This window comes from Primulina tabacum, chromosome 11 (assembly GCF_025594145.1).
Source record: "Primulina tabacum isolate GXHZ01 chromosome 11, ASM2559414v2, whole genome shotgun sequence".
In the NCBI taxonomy this organism is placed as follows: Eukaryota; Viridiplantae; Streptophyta; class Magnoliopsida; order Lamiales; family Gesneriaceae; genus Primulina; species Primulina tabacum.
The window spans coordinates 7,309,358-7,330,142 of NC_134560.1; the positions used below are offsets into that span (position 1 = coordinate 7,309,358).

The 20,785-nt window shown below is 37.1% G+C and overlaps 1 protein-coding gene and 1 pseudogene across 2 annotated transcripts; one reads left to right on the forward strand and one right to left on the reverse strand.

Annotated features, from left to right (window-relative positions):
- Positions 1-10,896: 10,896 nt before the first annotated feature.
- On the reverse strand, positions 10,897-17,834 carry LOC142519586 (zinc finger CCCH domain-containing protein 1-like; annotated as a pseudogene).
- Positions 17,835-17,939: 105 nt separating this feature from the next.
- LOC142518929 (uncharacterized) lies at positions 17,940-19,532 on the forward strand. Of its 2 annotated transcripts, XM_075621788.1 has the most exons (3): positions 17,940-18,565; positions 18,791-19,086; positions 19,232-19,532. In XM_075621788.1, exons 1-3 carry the CDS (start codon positions 18,255-18,257, stop codon positions 19,435-19,437), a joined length of 813 nt encoding a protein of 270 aa, XP_075477903.1. In that variant the 5' UTR covers positions 17,940-18,254; the 3' UTR covers positions 19,438-19,532. The 2 variants fall into 2 exon arrangements, with proteins under 2 accessions (XP_075477903.1, XP_075477902.1); XM_075621787.1 differs by having other exon boundaries at positions 17,940-19,086.
- The last annotated feature ends 1,253 nt before the right edge of the window (positions 19,533-20,785 follow it).

A 20,785-nucleotide genomic window follows, 5' to 3' on the forward strand; every position in this document is an offset into this window, starting at 1 on the left:
TAAACTAATTATTTAGTTTTAAAAACCATTGAGTCAAAAAATGTCATATGACAAAATTGACTGAATAATACATCACGAATGAAGTGGAATCTGCCAGACATCGAAGTGGCGACCGGTCCGTATCCAAGCAAGAGCCTACTTTCATCGGTGAACTCCGAATCAACTTTTTTATTTTGATTTAGTTTCTTTGCGATTTCTCGTAAATGTCATGAACACACAATCCTATTCTCAGACAGTGCTTGCCTATGCTCAAAAGAAAAAGTTATCAGTTACAAAGTTTTGTAAATTTGTGAATGAAAAGTCCATGATAATTCTTTTTTAATCATTTACAAATACTTTCTTTGTACATGCATGTTGCTTAGGACTCAGGAGTCTGTTCATCCTTTTTATTTTTTTGAAAAATGCATTAATAAAAGTAAAGGATTGGTGAAAAATATAATATTTTCCCAGAAAAATACTTGTGTACGACAGAGACAATACTCTGTCCGCAGTCCCCACATTAGGTGAATGTATCTTAAATAATAGCCGTGCCAACAGACCAGCACTCGGTCCCCACACACATGCCTAACAAACAAAACATATATTCCAAATATGTGATGAATTACAGAAGGATATAACACAAATAATTTGTGTCAAATATTTAAGATGTATGTGTCAAAAAAAGAATTCAAGTTATATACATTTTAATTTAAAAAAATTTCAAGGTTCAGTGTATAATTGTTCACGATCAAAGTGCAGAAAGGAATCGAATGAACAAGAATCACAGAATCAGAACCACACGAGTTTTACGTGGTTAAATCCAAGTGCATAACCAGAAATTTAGAAACTGGCTGGCAAACTGTCTCAAAGGACATATGTAAACATAGAAAAGCAATATGAAACATATTCCAGAACCAAAATACACAATTCAAGTATATATAAACATAGAAAACTATGTTTGGAACTTCAAATGTATAAACTTATAATTCAATTAATCCCTTGTAAAAGGAAGAAAAAACTTTTGGTAATAATCATCACATCATTATAAAATACCAGTCTTCTCCAATAATAAAATTTTACCGCAAACGAAAATGTTGGGCTGGAGGCATAGTAGGATATGCCCCTGGTTCGATCGATTGATCTTCATCCACAGGCTGACCGATGTTATTTAATAGGAAAGTTTTCAATACAACACAATACAATCAGATTCACTCTTGTTTTTCTGATCTAGTGTACAGGAGTGTGGAGTGGACATATGCTATTGTATAGTTGCATCCTGATTGCAACAATACTTTTTATAGCTTCCATACAATTCATGGACTTTTTCGATTCAGACGTGGATGCACAAACACAGTTAGCGACGTAAACTAACCAAATTGCTTGCGAGCTATTCGGAGCATGACTCAGTAAAAAACTCGTTGATATTGTTTGTTAATCTTATCGAGTCGTCTCGAGCTCGACAATTTTATCGAGCCGAGCTCCAACTTAAAGAAATTCGACTTGTGAGCATGCGAACATGCTCGTTTATAGACTCGGGGACATGTTGCGAGCTCTGCTCGTTTACTGTTTGTGAACATGTTCATTTATATGGCTCGTTTATGTTTTCTTAATTGTTAGATTTGTCGTTTTTTATAATTTATGAATGAATTTACGCTTTTTTTGTCTTAGTTTAGCATTTTTTTTATACATATATAAATACATTTTATTGTATGTTCGAGCTCGCTTCTATCTTTAACAAACTCGAATTCGAGCTCTGTTGTATGCTTAACGAGCTAAAAACGAGCTCGAAATTGAGTATGCATAACAAGTCGAACAGAGCCAGACTCGTTAAAAATGATATACGAACACTATTAACGAATCGAGTTTGAGCTATTCACGAGTTTAATAATTTTAAAACGAGACGAGCTTGAATTGTGCTCGAGTCGAGCTTGTATATATCTTAAACGAATTAAGCTCGAGCCTCTTAATGTTCTGCTCGGTTTGGTTCGTTTACATCCCTAGACACATTGACTCCTATGATTCTGCTTGCTCCTAGACTTCGCTGATAATATTTTGGCATCCTACACGACGGCCGATGAATTTGCTCAATCTTCAGTGTTGGCGTAAATTTTTTTTTACCATCTAGAAATTTCAGTGTTAGCTTTCTGCTGCTACTCTAGTTTTTATGGTTTTATGTTACTATTTGTATAATCTTTAGAGGAGATTTTGATATAGTCTCACTTATCCTTCAGGTGTTATGTCCATATGCACTTATTTATATGTATACATGTAGAAATATGTCAAACCCCCTTCCACAATTTGGCGGTGTTTCTTAAAAAAAAAAAAGAAAAAGAAAAAGCAATACATACTCTTGAATCTTTTTGTCTATTGCCTTCAAAAGTGGAGATCAATGAACTTCCCAAATCATCTCCCATTCTTGTGTACTGTGTCTCTTACGAGCTGTGCTAACTCTCTTTTATACCAGGTAACCTTGAGAACCAACTGCTAGCTCCCTTGACCACCAGTGAGGAATCCAACAAACCGACCGTTGATCCACTACATCGACCCTACATGAGTTGAGTGACCTTATTAACAAAATATTTTATTGACAGTCAATTTGTAACGTAAACATGCAAACCGTGGATTCGAAAAGACGTGGCCTAGACTACTAGGTCACCTGTTTGCTGGAAAAAAGGCAGAACCAGCAGAGGCACTCAATCTCTCCATTCCTGATCACGTGATCATTCATTTGTGATAATTCGAGCGCTTGAACTTGCTGCCTCTACATTCTTTACCAGTAAACTTCAGACAAATGATCTTTACGCAAACTAGAATTTTGTAAAAGAGATGAATTTATGAAAAAATTGCAGCGACTTGGGAGATGTGTCATATAACAAATTATAAATATTACCAATCTATTGCTGGGATTAGACTCATTGGCCTCCTGGCAGCCAAATCTCAGCTTTGTATCTAATCCTGGGATGACATTCTCCAAAACCCATAAAAGAAGAACTCAAATTATGTGCTAGTTCATAGAGAAAATATGAAGCCATGAAATGAATGTATTACAAGCTCAAGATAAAACAGCATCTAAACCATACATAAGATAAAGAAAAGTTTTGATCGCGAGCCACTTATTAGGGGATAGTGTACTAGTGTTGCTTCAGCAATCCACTTGATTCTGCTACAAGAAAGAAACTTAAGTCATCTGCACTTCTTCCAGTGGTCGCCTTCGGATCATCATTATCTTCTGTAGCCGACAAAATCCTCGACGAACTATGTGTAAAATCCAAGAATTTTAAGTTTTATCATTTAAGGTTTTATCACGATAGTATATTTTGGATACCAGGATTTATCTCATTTGAGGACGTGAGATTTGTAAGATTTTACCTAGATTGAGTGAATAATAATATCGTGTATATTATTATTTGAAATTTCGCAGATAAATGCCTAAGATTTGAGTTGATATGGAGATACCGGGATAAAAATCAGGCAAAGGATAATAAAATCCCTAGAATTCGAAATCTACAGTGTATATATTTGAGAATTTCGAAAATTGAGAGATAAAAGATTTAGAGTTCGAATTTATATCACGGATAGATCACGATTCTCGATAAAGATTTGATTCAGATTCAAACGCGATATCACTCGATCACGATAGCAGCCAACCCCTATAAATAGGAGGGCCCCCTGTAGACTCGAAAATCACACCACATATCACACCAAATTTTCGAAAATTTGTGCTCTAGTCTCCTTAGGAGTTTTCGAGCGCAGCGAAGCTCTGCCGCCGTCCAACCAGTGAAGTAGGAATTTCGAAGAACCCTAGCCTTTTTACGTTTTTCATCAAGAATTTAAGGTAAGTGGGCTTGTTTTAAATTATTGAATTTCGATGCATATATTTTCGGTTTTATAAAAATTCGGGCGAGTACAATTCTTCTTCTACACCCTTCTGGTTACGATATTTTGCATGAATAAATGTTTTGACACTGTGAGAATTCAACTTGATATGGGTGGGAATCCCAACCATACGTACCCTTACGCGGTGGGGGAGATAACCGCTATACGGCTTCGTCCCCTTAGAGGAGTAAAAATTAGGGACTGATATCAGTAAACCATTGAAAGTAGATGAATCTCAGTGTCGGGTTAATGATGCGCACGTGATAAGAATTATGTTTGCATGGTATGTATATTTCGAAAATTGCATGTTGTTTTGTTGTACTCGAACAGCCCCCACTTGCTGAGTATTTCCCAAAATACTCACCCCTTACAACCTTCCCAGATAAATCCGAAGAGCAGATTGAAGAAGAAGAATCGGAATAATTTTGGGGCTGATGAATTGTTTTAATCTCGAGAGTTGCTGGTAAAGAGGTTTCTGAATTTTGGTACTCAAGTTTTATGTAAAAACGTTTCCGCATTTATTTCATTAGTTATTTCAGTTGTAAAGACTTTGGTTTTTGAGATTATGATTAATAAACTGGTATTTCGGTTTATACTATGCTACGAGGTTGGTTGTTTCAATTGTGTGATTGTTAAACGACGCCGGTGTCAAATCTCGAGTTTCGGGGCGTGGCATTTTAGTGGTATCAGAGCCACCAGGTTCATAATCCGAGTGGGAAAAATCGAGTTTCAAAAAAAAAAAAATCAAATTTCGAAAAAAAAAAAATTCGGCCAAACAGCCCCTACGTGCGCCGCCGCGTTTTTCGCCGATTCCGGCCGCTTCCGGTAGTGTTTCTTTGATCAGAGACCAGATATAGAACTGTCTCTATGAGACGAACAAAAGCCCTCAAACAATTTCATATTTTGCGTTCGGATGAAACGGGAATTTCAGATCTACGAATTTGGCGTATGAACCCTAACCCGAAAATTATTTTGTCCAATTACCCTACCAATCCTACTCCGATTTTCAATTCCTTATAACCAACCAATCTATGATCCATGGGTAACTTTTACCAACAATCAATTTTGAGTTCGGATCACCCAATCGGAAACGCCCAATTTCATTGAGTTAACCGAGTTGCGCGAGTTCCCCGCCAAATTAGGTAGTTTTCCTACCGATTCCTGCCGTGCCACCACCGGTTCTGTGATCCTGACCCCTTCGCCGTCATAAGCAGTTGCTCCGACCATACTCCGGCGAGTCAACCCGGCGAGTCAACCCGGCCGAGTCAGCGAGTCAACCCGCCAGCATACGTCCTTCGATTTTTTTTGTAGGAAACTCCGAATTCGGTTCTGTCAACTGTTCTGAAACCCTCTCGACGAATTCTTTCAATCCATATGTTTATCTCTAGACTTTCCATTTTTGGAAAATATCTCGAAAAATCTCGTTAAACGCGTTTCTTGTCGTGTTTATCTGATTTTTATGGAATTTTATTAAGGAAACAATTAATATTGACCTATATTGTTGGGATTGTACTTATCTGAGATAAGTTGACTTAAGCTTATGATTTAAGGTGAAATATTTGATTTGGGGACAATAAATTATTTATGGGAAGAGAAAAAAAAAACTAGTATGTGAAAATATGATATAAGAGTTATAATAAGTTTTGGATATTCAATATGGAAGTTGATTTTGGGCAATAGTTAAATGTGTAAACATTAATTTGGGTTCTTAAAGAATGCTAAGCGTTAACTTTAAATATGTATAATTTTGGGTTACCTTGTCTAAAAGGAAGTTGGCAAACAATATCTTAAGGTTTAAGTAATTTATATTATTTTGGGATAACTCGTAGATTACGATCTTATATGAATAAAATAAGTTATGAGATTATTGCTGGATATTGAGGAAAGTAAGGTTTAGTGCAAGTAAGATTTAACAAAAGCATTAATTGATGATTAATTTCATTTATACAAGGTTGAATAAGATTTTATTTTCTGACGACTGAGTTATAATTTTTGGGATTTAAATCAATAGGGTATAGATTGATATTGAATTAAGTTCCAAGATTTTATATAGGTTTTTAGTTTTGAGATAGTAATCGTGATAATTTCAAGATAGAATAAAATCATCATCTATTTGTATATATTCAGTGCCGACTTGATTCAAAGCACTTTGGTAAGATTTCGACGTCATCATATGGATGGATTGATTATCTAAGGGCAGTGCAATAGCAGATTGCCGGAGTAAAAAAAAAAAAAAAATTCAAACTCCGAAACGCGAACCAAGAAGAAATAAGATATCCTGGCAATGCCAAGAGACAGAAATACATTTTTTCTGCTTCCCAGACTTGGAAAGCCATTAAATCAGGCAAAAAAAAAAAAGTTTACCTAGCAATGGTGAACGAAGTGCAGGAAAAAATTGAGCTCAAGCTGGAAGATACCCTAATAATGCGAGAATTTCCGAATGTTTTTCTAGAAGAACTCCCAGGGATAGTCCCGGACCGCGAAGTTGAGTTCGAAATTAATCTGGTCCCTGGTGCAGCACCAATTTCGGAAGCACCTTACCGAATGACGCCAACTGAACTCCAAGAGCCAAAGGAACAACTCCAAGAATTGCCAGACAAGAAGCAATTTCAACTAGGTACGTCTCCATAAGGAACTCCAGTACTGATTGTGAATAAGGAAGACAGAAGTATGAGATTGTGTATAGATTATAGAGAACTCAATAAGATCACAATCGAGAATAAATATCTTCTTTCAATGATAGACGATTCTTTTCGATCAACTTAAAGAAGTTACAACATTTTCCAAGCTTGACCTGAGAAGATGCTACTACCAATGGAAGGTCAGGGCTGAAGATATTCTCAAAACAGCTTTTCGGACAAGATATGGGCATTATGAGTTCATAGTGATGCCTTTTGGACTGACCAACGCGCCTCCAGCCTTCATGGACCTAATAAACAGAGTTTTCAAGCCATTCCTGGATCAGTTCATAGTAGTATTTATTGACGACATCCTCGTCTATTCTTCCAACGAACATGATCACGAAGAGCATCTCCGCATTGCACTTCAGACCTTGAGAGAGAAGGAACTCTACGCTAAGTTTAAGAAATGTGAGTTCTGGTTAAAGAGTGTATCCTTTTTAGGACACGTAATCTCTGAAGCAGGAGTATCAGTGGATCCCAAGAAAGTCGAGGCAATTACAGAGTGGCCAAAACCTAAGAACGCCACAGACATCAGGAGCTTTCTTGGACTGGCAGGTTATTACAGAAAGTTTGTCGAAGGTTTTTCCTCAATCGCCATACCACTGACTAAACTCATTCAGAAGAATTCCAAGTTCGTCTGGGACGAAGGTTGCTAGAAAAGTTTTCAGACGTTAAAAGAAAAGCTCGCATCCACGCCAGTACTAATCTTACCCACTGAAGATAAGGAATTCACCATCTACAGCGACACATCTAAGGAAGGTTTGGGATGCGTACTCATGCAAGAGGGAAGAGTAATAGCCTACGCATCAAGGCAGTTGAAACCGCACGAGCAGAACTACCCTACGCATGATCTGGAGCTAGCAGTAGTTGTATTTGCCTTAAAAATTTGGAGGCACTATCTCTATGGCGCCAAGTGCGAAATTTTCACAGATCACCAGAGCCTCAAATACCTGTTCACCCAAAAGGAACTTAATATGAGGCAAAGACGGTGGATCGAACTCCTGAAGGATTACGACCTGACAATCAGTTACCACCCGGGTAAAGCGAACAAGGTGGCCGATGCTCTGAGTCGGAAAAATGAGAGCAAAATTACTCTGGCTTCACTCTCCGCGAGACCATGTCTGCAAGAGACCGTCAAGTTAAACCAGGATCGAGACCCTGAGCTAAAGAAACTTAGGGGACAAGTCGAAAGCGTGAAGTCTCAAGATCTACAAACTGATGACAAAGGAGTCATGTGGATGAAAGGGCGACTATTTGTACCAGAATGCGATAACCTTCGCCAAGAAATACTGTCAGAAGCACACAAATCCAAGTTTTCAGTCCATCCAGGGTGTACGAAGATGTACAGAGATCTTAAAAGAAATTTTTGGTGGAATGGAATGAAAAGAGACGTGGCAGAATTTGTCTCTAAATGCCAAGTGTGTCAACAGGTCAAAGCAGAGCAACAACAACCTGGAGGATTATTGCAACCGTTGGAGATACTTGAGTGGAAGTGGGAACACATCTCCATGGACTTTGTGGTGGGGTTACCAAAGTCGAGGCAAGGTCAAGACGGAATATGGGTAATTGTAGATAGACTTACAAAATCTGCACACTTCCTACCCGTCCGTATGAACTATAATCTGGACAAGTTGGCTACACTGTATATGGATAATATTGTGCGAATTCATGGAGTACCAGTGAGCATCCTGTCTGACAGAGACCCAAGATTCGTCTCACGTTTTTGGAAGAGCTTTCAGGGGGCCATGGGAACTAAAGTGACTCTTAGTACGGCCTATCACCCACAAACCGATGGCCAAACCGAGAGAACAATTCAAACCCTGGAAGACATGCTGCGAGCCTGCGCTCTAGAATTCAGTAGCAATTGGAGCAATCATCTACCATTGATCGAGTTTGCTTATAATAACAGCTATCACAGCAGTATTGGGATGGCTCCATACGAAGCCCTGTATGGGAGAAAATGCCGATCACCCTTATATTGGGATGAAGTGGGAGAAAAAGCTATAGTAGGACCCGAACTCGTACAGATAACAATAGGCAAGGTTACAGTAGTCCGAGAGAAACTCAAGGCAGCTCAAGATCGACAAAAGAGTTGGGCAGATCTGAAAAGAAGGCCAGTGGAATTCAATATCGGCGAGAAGGCCTACGTAAAAGTCTTGCCTATGAAAGGAGTGGTCCGATTCAGTAAAGCCGGGAAGCTGAACCCTCGTTATGTGGGACCCTTTGAGATTTTTGAAAAAGTGGGCACATTAGCATACAGATTGGCGCTGCCACCAAACATGCCTAGAATTCACAACGTTTTCCACGTGTCCCAACTACGGAAATACATCTCGGACCCAAGCCACGTGTTGGAAGCAGAACCGCTCATGATCGAAAGTAACTTGGGAGAAGAGCTGAAGTACGAAGAAGTTCCCATCAGAATTGTGGACACCAAGGACCAAGTACTAAGGCGACGTATCATTCCCTACGTCAAGGTACAATGGTCTAACCACACGAAAAGAGAAGCCACGTAGGAGCTAGAAGAAAGGATGAGGGACCAATACCCGTATCTCTTCGGAGACCAAGCCAACCCAAGTTTCGAGGACGAAACTTTCCATAAGAAGGGAGGGATGTAAAATCCAAGAATTTTAAGTTTTATCATTTATGTTTTTATCACGATAGTATATTTTGGATACCAGGATTTATCTCATTTGAGGATGTGAGATTTGTAAGATTTTACCAAGACTGAGTGAATAATAATATCGTGTATATTATCATTTGAAATTTCGCAGATAAATGCCTAAAATTTGAGTTGATATGGAGATACCGGGATAAAAATCAGGCAAAAGGATAATAAAATCCCTAGAATTCGAAATTTACAGTGTATATATTTGAGAATTTCGAAAATTGAGAGATAAAAGATTTAGAGTTCGAATTTATATCACGGATAGATCACGATTCTCGATAAAGATTTGATTCAGATTCAAACGCGATATCACTCGATCACGATAGCAGCCAACCCCTATAAATAGGAGGGCCCTGTAGACTCGAAAATCACACCACATATCACACCAAATTTTCGAAAATTTGTGCTCTAGTCTCCTTAGGAGTTTTCGAGCGCAGCGAAGCTCTGTCGCCGTCCAACCAGTGAAGTAGGAATTTCGAAGAACCCTAGCCTTTTTACGTTTTTTATCAAGAATTTAAGGTAAGTGGGCTTGTTTTAAATTATTGAATTTCGATGCATATATTTTCGGTTTTATAAAAATTCGGGCGAGTACAATTCTTCTTCTACACCCTTCTGGTTACGATATTTTGCATGAATAAATGTTTTGACACTGTGAGAATTCAACTTGATATGGGTGAGAATCCCAACCATACGTACTCTTACGCGGTGGGGGAGATAACCGCTATACGGCCGCGTCCCCTTAGAGGAGTAAAAATTAGGGACTGATATCAGTAAATCATTGAAAGTAGATGAATCTCAGTGTCGAGTTAATGATGCGCACGTGATAAGAATTATGTTTGCATGGTATGTATATTTCGAAAATTGCATGTTGTTTTGTTGTACTCGAACAGCCCCCACTTGCTGAGTATTTCCCAAAATACTCACCCTTACAACCTTCCCAGATAAATCCGAAGAGCAGATTGAAGAAGAAGAATCGGAATAATTTTGGGGCTGATGAATTGTTTTAATCTCGAGAGTTGCTGGTAAAGAGGTTTCTGAATTTTGGTACTCAAGTTTTATGTAAAAACGTTTCCGCATTTATTTCATTAGTTATTTCAGTTGTAAAGACTTTGGTTTTTGAGATTATGATTAATAAACTGGTATTTCGGTTTATACCATGCTACGAGACTGGTTGTTTCAATTGTGTGATTGTTAAACGACGCCGGTGTCAAATCTCGAGTTTCGGGGCGTGACATTATGTCTGAATGAGAACCACGGGCATTGACAGAGACTTTCTCATGCAATTCTCCCAGACTTATTTTTACAACTATTCAATCTTTTAAGGAACGGAACGAAGTTAAAAGACAACAACCACAGCTGGTAGTCCAGAAAGCAAGAAAGGTACCAACCATGGCTGCCTGACCTAAAAATAATCACAAGTATGGAGTTGTATATGTTATACGGGTGACAGACCATAAGTTACTAAAAGGAAATGACGATCATTTGAGGGTCTTTATAGTTGATTGCATATGTATAGGCTCTGATGGTGATATGGAAAATTCATTTTTTCATCTTGTAAATAAAATCAAACATTCTACAGCAAAAAAATGTACAACTGTTAACAACAGCAATGCCGATTAATTTTCATCACAAGTCATGATAATATACTTGATTTGTTTAAAACAAGCACCACATTCATAATGAATATACTAACAATGAACATAACACCCGTCCATAAAAGCAACAAAGATAAATGATAGATTAATTTCCAACCAATAGATAACATAAAAATGATAAGCTCCTGTTTCGACCATAGTTTCTGAACTAAACTGGTTCTACACATCATCCCAACAGATTTACCTCCAAAACAGACTCCACATCCCCATTCATTTCTACTACTGCATTCATTCTTACAGGATAGTTTACTAAATGGGTTAGAAACTGAGAACATATTAATGTGCGTATTAGAACTGGGAACGTGTTATAGAAAGAGATTCTCCCAAACATAATATGTGCATTAGCAATACGTAATACAAGCCCTCTCTCATGAAATGAGATTTTATGATTCAGATTAGACCATCATTTCTTCTCAGCGGACATTCTTTTGAGTATCTCAAAGGCGGTATTGAATATGCCATTTGTTGGCTGGGTTGCACACGAAGCATTTCTTATTTCTTGCATGATGCTGTGAATCAAAGAAAAAACATCTTAATTAGAAAGATCCATATTCAATATGCTAGCGCCTAGCAGATTGTATTATCTAAGTCAACCACCCATCCACCTGGGTACACCAGAGGGGTTGTTAAAGGGAAGAAATGGCATAATAGATTGAACTAGGTGAACACACATTCTGAAGGGTCCAAGATCAGTTGTGAACAAGGTGAATAGAAATTTCTAAAGGGTTCAAGATCAGTGACACATTGCACCAAGGAGAAAAGTCACATGCTGATTTGGGTTTTAGGAAGTACGAAAATCACAGATGCAAATGGAAATCGAAAATTGCAGACAGTTAATATCAACCAATTGACATAAGCAGAGATTTAGTGGCATGGATGCTACCCCACAACGATGCATAATTTTCAACTCCATAAAAATTTCAGGAAATTAGCAAAAATAGCGCAAGTGAAATAACAGTACCTTCAAAGCACAATGCTCGCAAAAATAATGCTTGCACTTTGTCATAACAGGATCTACAAAAGGTTCTCTGCAAATGAAACATGCAAAAGGTAGCGAATTTTCATCTTCTTCATCACTTATCTCTGGACCCCTCTCATCATCTTCATCATCCTTCAGTCCCATGGTCATTTTTTTGGCCCTTGCCTTCTCCTTTTCATCCCACTCCTTCTCAAGCTGCCAACCTGACTTGTAATCACCTCGATCATGCATAAACTTACATGGATCCCCATACCCACAAAAACCAGTCTCTCTTTACGATCCTTGCAAATGTCCGGTTGGTAGTCAAACCTCGCAGAAACTCTTATGTGGGCGGACGCTCTCAGAGGTCCATGAGATCCACCAGCTTTCTCACTGGCTACCGTTTGCTCCCTCCGGAACCCAGCCTTATAATCTGTGTACCCATGTGTGCCTTTATATAACTTTTCACCACTATCACTCTTGTTATTCCCTTTCAAAGCCTCTGCAGCTTGCTTCAAAACCCTCTTTCTGATTGCCCGAGCATCTCTCGAGAATTCGGTCTCTGTTTCCAAGGTGGATGTTGCTCTACTATCATTATGAATCTGTATTTCATTCGAGGACTCAAATTCAAAAACTGTTGTTTTTTTCTTTTCAACCTCATCCTCTGAGGTTAAAGATCGCTTGGTGGGTCCACTGGAGAAGTGTAGCTTGTTGTCGGACACAATTTGCTTCTTCTTATTGAAAAGCACCGACTTGTCGATTCTAGAATCTTCATCTCCCTCCTCTCCCTCTTCCACAGTAGTTCTTTTCCTACTGTTCTTCCCCTTTGATGTCTTCCTAACGAAATTGCAGACTGCAGAATGTGTTCCAAATTTAACTAATGGAATAACAAAGGTGCATGGATAAATATTAGAAACCTCAAATCATGACAAAAATACATTGAAGAGTATTAGCAACAAATGATATGGAATGCATAAGCCCAAATTCAGAAACTCAAATCAAGGAAACCACAAAACTTGCAAACATGACGAAAGGTTAAGTAAAAGGGGGAAAACGGATCGTCACGTTAGCAAAAGAATGACAAATTTAAGCTGAAAATTGCTGATTACTCAACAGTGGACAGAATTCTTAAAAAACTCAGACGGAAGCTCTGTAGAAAATAAGTTACACCAGCACAAAAACTAATTATAGTTTCCATCAAAAAACTAATCATAGCAAATGAATTCATCATAGACAGACCAAGAATCAAGTACACAAACGAAACGTATTTGCGTACACTAACAGTCTTTTAGATCATCATCATCATCCTCGCTAGTTAGCGAGGTCAGCTATATAGATATTAGTTCTCCAAACTAACAGATTTTTTTACATGTCATAATTTAAACCAAGATATAAGATATACTTCTTAACGACATTTATCTAAGTTTTCAATGATATGCTCCTCTTACTACTCCTTCCATCAACCTGTCAATCTAAGATATGTCAGATTGAGGTCGTGTTTGGTTTCATCTTCACATGACCAAATCATGTTAGATATCTCTGTCTAATCTTATCATCTATAGATGCTACAACTAAATAGCTCATAATCCTTTCAATCCTAATTTTATCCTTGCGCGTTTTGCTATATACATCTTAACAACGCATCTTTGCTACCCCATGTTATGCATATGTAGTCCTGTAGTGACCCAACACGCCGAATAGTCTTATAATATTTTCCTTCTAATCTCGCATGCATCCTTCTATCGCATAAGATTCCTGATATCATCCTTCACCCATCATGCTTTAACACCCATCATGCTTTAATCCTCTGGTCTATATTATCTCTAATGTCCCCAGTCTTTTGGATAATATGTCAAAAAATAACGAAAAGCTTCACACTATGGGACTTCTCGACTTTCAATCTCAATTGGGCTATCCATTCGTCTAGATTCAGGACCAAAGTTATAAGCTAAATTCCACTTTTGAGCGACTAATTCTAAAACTTTTATTCTCAAGAGCTTAACTCCATCAATCTAATTTTTTATTTACACCTTATTTAGTTTCGTCTCTCAAAACAATATCATCTAGAAACAACATACATCAAGATAACTCATCCTTAATATGTCCCGTCAGCTCATCCATAACCAGAGCAAATTGGAGTTTTGCCAACTGGACCCTAATCAGTTTTTACGTTAATTGGATTGGATTTCTTAAGATCTAAATATCACCTATTAGAACCTCTCAATTTTAAATAAATTTATTAATAATTAATTCATATAAAAATATTATAAAATAATTAATCGATTTATTCCTTATTAATATTCATAATTTAATCGATTTGTTCATAATCCGTATAAATTAATAATATTGTTTTAAAATAATAAAGGTTCATATATTTTGTTAATAATAATTAAAAAATTATAATTTAAGATTTTTTTAAAAATAAAAACATTAAAAGGACCCGGCCCCTTTGGCTTGATCGATCCGATATTTGACATACTCAAGTCGCGCTTGTTCGCTTGCATCCAAGTCAAGCATTTTTCAGTGCACAATTGGTATCTGATTTGTCATTCGACGCATTCAGGTCGCGCTCGTACCGCTTGCATACAAGACAAGCCTTTTCCAATGGCAAATCAGGACATTGATTTGCATCACTGTGTATACGCACGAGAGAACTTTTTGACCAATCATTTTACATCTTTACAAATTGTAACTCAATATAAACTCACACATGAGATTATTTTTTAATGTGAGACATTCTTCATTCCACGTTGATCATCATCTTATCAAAAACATAATATGCTTATAAAATTTCCATTCATATTGGAAAATGCTCAATAGACAAAGTACGAATTCCGATATTATATCATCTACTTAAATAAGAAAATATATTTGTACACCATTTTTCTGAAAAGAAGAATAGAAACGTATCCGCAACAGAGTTCTTGAATCCCCAGTCAAGTAAAGCAAGCTTAAGATAACCTGAACCAGGCGCGAAAAGGCCGGCTTTAGACTATATAAAGCCTTATGAACATGATGCACATAGGTTGGCTTGCTAGGATCTTCAAATCTTGGAGGTTGTTGCATAAACACCCTTTCAGAAATACGACCATTTAAAAAAGCATTGTGCACATCAAGTTGATGAATGAGCCTCTTGTTTGTCATAACAAGAGCTGAGCATAATTTTGATTGTAGCTGGCTTGATTACTAGACTAAATGTGTCAGTGAAATCAATGTCGGGTATTTGAGAATATCCTTTCGCCACAAGGCGTGCCTTGCACCTTTGAAATGTCCCATTATATTGGCATTATATGTAAGTCGAAAAACCCATTTACAGCCAATTATTTTCATGTTTGATGATGCAGGAACCAATGATCAAGTTCTATTTTGGCCGGTGACGTGTATGTAATTCTTCTTGCATAACATGTTTCCAAAGCAGATTTGTCACTGCGTCAGTTAAGGAGTTTGCCTCAATAGAGGGAGGTCCAGTGGCAGTGAAGGTGAAAATATTTGGTTAAAAACCCCGAGCTTGGATCTAGTGGCCACCATTTGGTGTCGTGAGGCTTGAGGAGGAGAAAGAGCGGAAGCAAGTAAAGGTGATGGTGCTGAAGGAGAGGCAACAAAACCAGATTGTGATGGTGAAGTGGGTGTTTCAATGGGTTGATCCTGTGAGATGGTGAACGAAGGCAAAAAATGAGTGAGAAGAGCTTACAGGAGAAGCATGTAAAACAGGTTGAACCATAGCTGATGTGCAAGGAGAATAATTCAGTACCTGCAAAGGAATTGAAGTAGGAAAAGAATATACAAAATCGACATATTCACATGAACAAAATGTTGATCAGATTTGAAAGGAAATTCAGTTTCATTGAAAACAACTTTACGAGAAACATATATTCGTCCTGAAGTAGAGAGACATTTGTAACCTTTTATGATGAAGACTGTAACCAAGAAAAATGCATTTTTTTAGTATGAAAATCAAACTTGTGACGTTGAAAATAATGGAGGTTAGGAAAACATGCACAATCAAACACTCTTAAGAAGGAGTAATCAAGCAGGATATTGAATGATTTGAAAAATGGGGATTGATTTTGAAGAACAGGAGATCAGATACACACCAGTTTGAAAGGCTTCCCACAAAAACTTTAGAAGCAAATTTGCTTGAGCAAGTAAAGTAAGGCCAGTTTCGACGATATGCCTATATTTCCATTCGGCTCCACCATTTTGTTCAGGAATGGTTGAACAAGGATGCCGAAAATGTATAAAACGATGAGATAAAGACGAGCGAAATCGCGAAATTCTCCTCCCCCGTGATGAGATAAAAATGAGATCATGAGTTATGTGGTTTGTGGCACCTATTTCGATCAAGACGAGTTTCTGAATAAGTGCAAGATATGGTGGGGAACAAGAGTGCTGAATTTTATGTGAAGGAGCACGCCATCATTTAAATTTTAAAATTTTTAGTCTTCGATTCTTAATGTATTGCATTGGTGATTTATTTTCAGAAATGATCTAAATCAGTTTAAAGATAGATCTTATTTTGTATTTGACAAATGTTTTTCGCGCTTAGGCTTGTGTTGTTACTTCTAAGTGCTCATGCGTCGATTATGATGATTTTACTGATAAGATCATGTATCCAGCGAGTCAAATTGTGGTTTGAACTTTATGTACTCTAATTAAAAAACAATTTTTATTTTTACTAATATTTTCCTATGATCCTATAGCAGATCCTCCCCTGCTTTGATGTAGGGTTTGGTTGTGCTACGATGATGGGTAATGGTTTTTTATGAAGAAAAAGAAAAACATAATTTACGGAAAGGATAATTTTCCAATTATCTCATCAAATTCCAAATATTACTTAATATATATGTTTCTAAAAACATCTCGGGACGAATCAAATTATTTATCATAGCAATTTTTTTATTTTTTATTTTGTGTGTTGGTATGATATCATACCATGTGTGGGAGTAGTTTGCACATGGATTCAAAATGATCAAATTTGTAATCATTAAAATCTCCAATCATTGAAAGTAGAAAGAGACCAAACACCAAAAGAAAAAAAAGAGAGTAATCTAACATACATATAAATATACCACTTTCATTTGTGAATTTCCTTATATGTCCTTGTTCATTTATTTAATTTAAGTTAGCAAATAAATTAATAGGTTATCTTAAATGTTTTTTTTAATTCATTGTCCATCTTAAATGAACTTGGACATTAATACATATTCCTATTTCTTTCCTAACTTTTATGCCAAAAAATTATTTATCTAAATTTTCTTGTTAATTTAAGTTAGCAAATTAAATTAATAGGTTTTTTAAGAGTTTTTTGTAATTCATTGTCCATCTTGAATTGATTTGGACATTAATATACATTTATATTTTTTTTAAAATTTTATGTCAGAAAAATTATTTATTTACATTTCTTAGTAAATTTTTTAACAAGTTTAATTTTAAATATGAACTAATAAAATCATATATTATATAGATATTGAAATATGACAAAGATTAGAAATTTTTAGTCTAACATCTTACATACATATATGTCACTTTCAATTGTGTTTTCCCCTATGTACTCTTATATTTCTAGATTTTGCAATTTGGCTTCATGGAGGATTAATTTTTTCGCTGCTTACTACCATTTGATAGATATATAAGCCCATTTATTTCCTTCTCATTTATTTTCTTCCTACGTTTCTTTCTTTCCTATTACTACTTCACCATGGTCATTACTGTTGATGGGTTATTTCATCCACCTTCTAGTGAACTCACCGATTTCTATCGCCTGCAATTTGTTTATGTCGCTGTGATCCTCAATTTCTCTATGTTATTTTGGTTTTACTTCTTCCACTTTTCATGGCGCAGGGTAAACGACCGGCTGCCATCTCGGGATTTGTCTCAGGGTATGTAGTTTCGCTCTCTTCATTTCTCTCCTGCTTGCTTTGTTGCGGCCCCTTTGCATCTTCCGAGTTCCTGTATTTTCTATGTGTTCTCCTAACGTTATTTTCCCTCTTAGCTATGTGTGTTATCTTAAAGAGTTTCATGTAATCATTTTAATTTGGCAGTGGCGCTGCTCAATCTCTGCGTGTTGGTGGCGCCGGTTTATCTACTTCCAACGTTAGCTGCTCTGTTATTTTCACCATGTTTATTTGCATCTATTGGATTATTTTTCCCCCTTTGATCTGTTTATATTTTTTTATCGCATGTGCTGCTGTCGTTCAATGATATAATTCCATCATACAACACATATTGTGTCCGTTCCTCTGGCGTGTTCTCCTATTTGTAAGTAATCTGTTGTTGTTTTCATCGTGCCTTTATTTTACTTGGATTTTTTTGCTCGGTTTTCCTATGTTCATTTTTTCGCACCTGAAATATGTGGGTTTTTTCCCCAATTGCATTTCTTTTTAAAATTCAGACAATGAAGGAGATATTGCTGGTATCAGTGTCTTGCCAATGGTTCCTTCATGTCAATTTTGTGGCCACATAGATTCCCTTGTGAAGCTCCATCTTTTTGTTGCGCCTGTGGTAAGATTAGATTGGCATCTCCTATTACTCAGATTGCCTTGCTGGAATTATTCAAGGACCCATCATCTCCCTTAGCTATTTTATTCCGCCGTCAAGTACGATTGTACAACAATGTTTTCTCTTTCACTTCATTTGGGGTTAGGCTTGACAAGAAATTGGCTTATCTTCAACGTGGAGTATACACATTTCGTGCGCCTGGCCAGATTTTCCATTCATTGCCACCACTTATACCTAATTCGGATGGTCCAAGGTATTTCCAACTTTATTTTTGGGACAACGATAATGAGTTGGAAAATAGGATGTCCGTTTTCCCGGACGCTTATGTTGACATAGAACTCATGGTTTTGCTGATGGATATAATGAAAGTAAACCCTTATGCACAACTTCTAAAGAGGATAAATCAGTATTCTTCAATCAGAAACTTAAGATTGCATATTTCCAAAAATGTTTATGTTGACCAGAAATGTTATAACAGCCCATCCGCTGATCAAGTTGCGGCTATTTGGGTCGAAGGCAATGATGATGCTAACATTCCACATAACAGGGACATAGTTGCTTGTGATCGTGATGGTCAAACCCATCAAATACAACATTATTATGGTTATTATGATTCCTTGCAATATCCGTTTTTTTTCCCATATGGTTACAATGGGTGGCAGCAGAATATTCTGAAGGTAAAAAATGGGTATGCCCATGTTGACGTGCATGAGAGTGTGCTACCACTTGCAGATGTTAATTCCTTCGATCGTATTATTGCTGGTGAAAGTCGTGGTGCGTTTTTAATCTTTTACCCCATACTCAATTTTAGTAATTATTTCTTGCATTTTCCCCCAAACAAACAAGATACTGGTCGGCTGCATATATTTATATATTTGTCTTGCAACTAATTTGTGTGTATTTTATTTGTTTCATGCAGTTGTTCGTGGACAAAATGATAGGATGGTTTCTTGTAGGGAGTACTATTGTTACAGGTTGCAAATTCATGGCAGCAACACTTCGTTAATATTGTATGGTGGTCTATTATTGCAGCAATTTGTTGTCGATATGTCCATTAAACTAGAAACAACGAGATTAGATTACTACAGAAAGCACCAAAGTGAGAGAAGGTCGGAATTGTACTAGGGTGTGGTTGACAGTGTAGCCAATGGTGAATCACGTGGGAGTGAGGTCGGGCAACATGTTGTTTTACCAGCATCTTTCATAGGAGGTCCAAGAGATATGCGACATCGATATTGGTTCAGAAATTTGGAAAACATGACTTGTTTATTATGATGACTTGCAATCCGGATTGGAAAGAGATTCGAGAAAATTTATTTGAAGGTCAGCTTGCTCATGATAGTCCAGATTTGGTCTCTCGAGTGTTTCGTGCAAAATTACTTGATCTTAAGGACCAGATTCTTAAAAAGTCTATATTTGGCCCTGTTGTTGCTTATGTTTATGTTATCGAGTTCCAGAAACGAGGTCTACCTTATTGTCATATGATTATTATCCTGCAATCTAATTATAAGATTAACTCGCCTGAAAGGTTCGACTCTTACGTTGTTGCTGAGCTTCCAGATAAAGATGTTTTCCTCGATTGTTTGGTTTGGTCTCACGACATATGATGCATGGACCTTGTGGCACGTTAAATTTATAATGCCCATGTATGGTTAATGAAAAATGCAAAAACCATTATCCTCGCCCTTTTTTAGAACATTCTGTTCACGATCTAATGGTTACCCTATATATGTACAGGAGGAGAAACGATGGTCGCTCTGTTGAGGTTCGGAATTGTACATTGAATTCTCAATGGGTTGTTCCTTATAATCCTTATCTACTCTATCGCTATGATTGTCATATCAATGTTGAAATTTGTTCTGGGCTAACGGCTGTAAAATATTTAACAAATATATTTACAAGGGCCATGACAAAATAAGTGCTCATTTATCACCTCATAGTTCTAACTCATTTGTAGATGAAATACAAGCATTTCATGATGCTCGCTGGGTGTTTGCTCCAGAATCAGTGTGGCTCATTTTTGAATTTGATCTGAATGAAATCTCTCATGCAGTTATCAATTTGCCTCTACATTTACTGGACAAGCACATGATCACCTTCTCAAATTACCAGAACTTGGGCAATGTGTTGGCATCCGAATGTGTCTCCAAAACTATGTTGACTGAATTTTTTAAGACTTGTTCGCACATTGTGGAAGCAACAAAGTTCTTATATTCTGAATTCCCAGAGCATTTTGTTTGGGATCGACCAACTAGAACTTGGAAACCAAGGAAACAAAGACAAGTTATCGGACGTGTTAACTCGGCAAATCCGGTAGAAGGTGAGAGGTATTATCATCGTTTATTACTTCTTCATGTTCGAGGCCCTAAGTCCTACTCTGATTTGCTCACTGTTCGTGGAATATTTTGTTTCACTTTCAAGGAAGCAGTACAACGTAGGGAGCTATTAGAAAGTGATAAGAGTAATTTTGAGT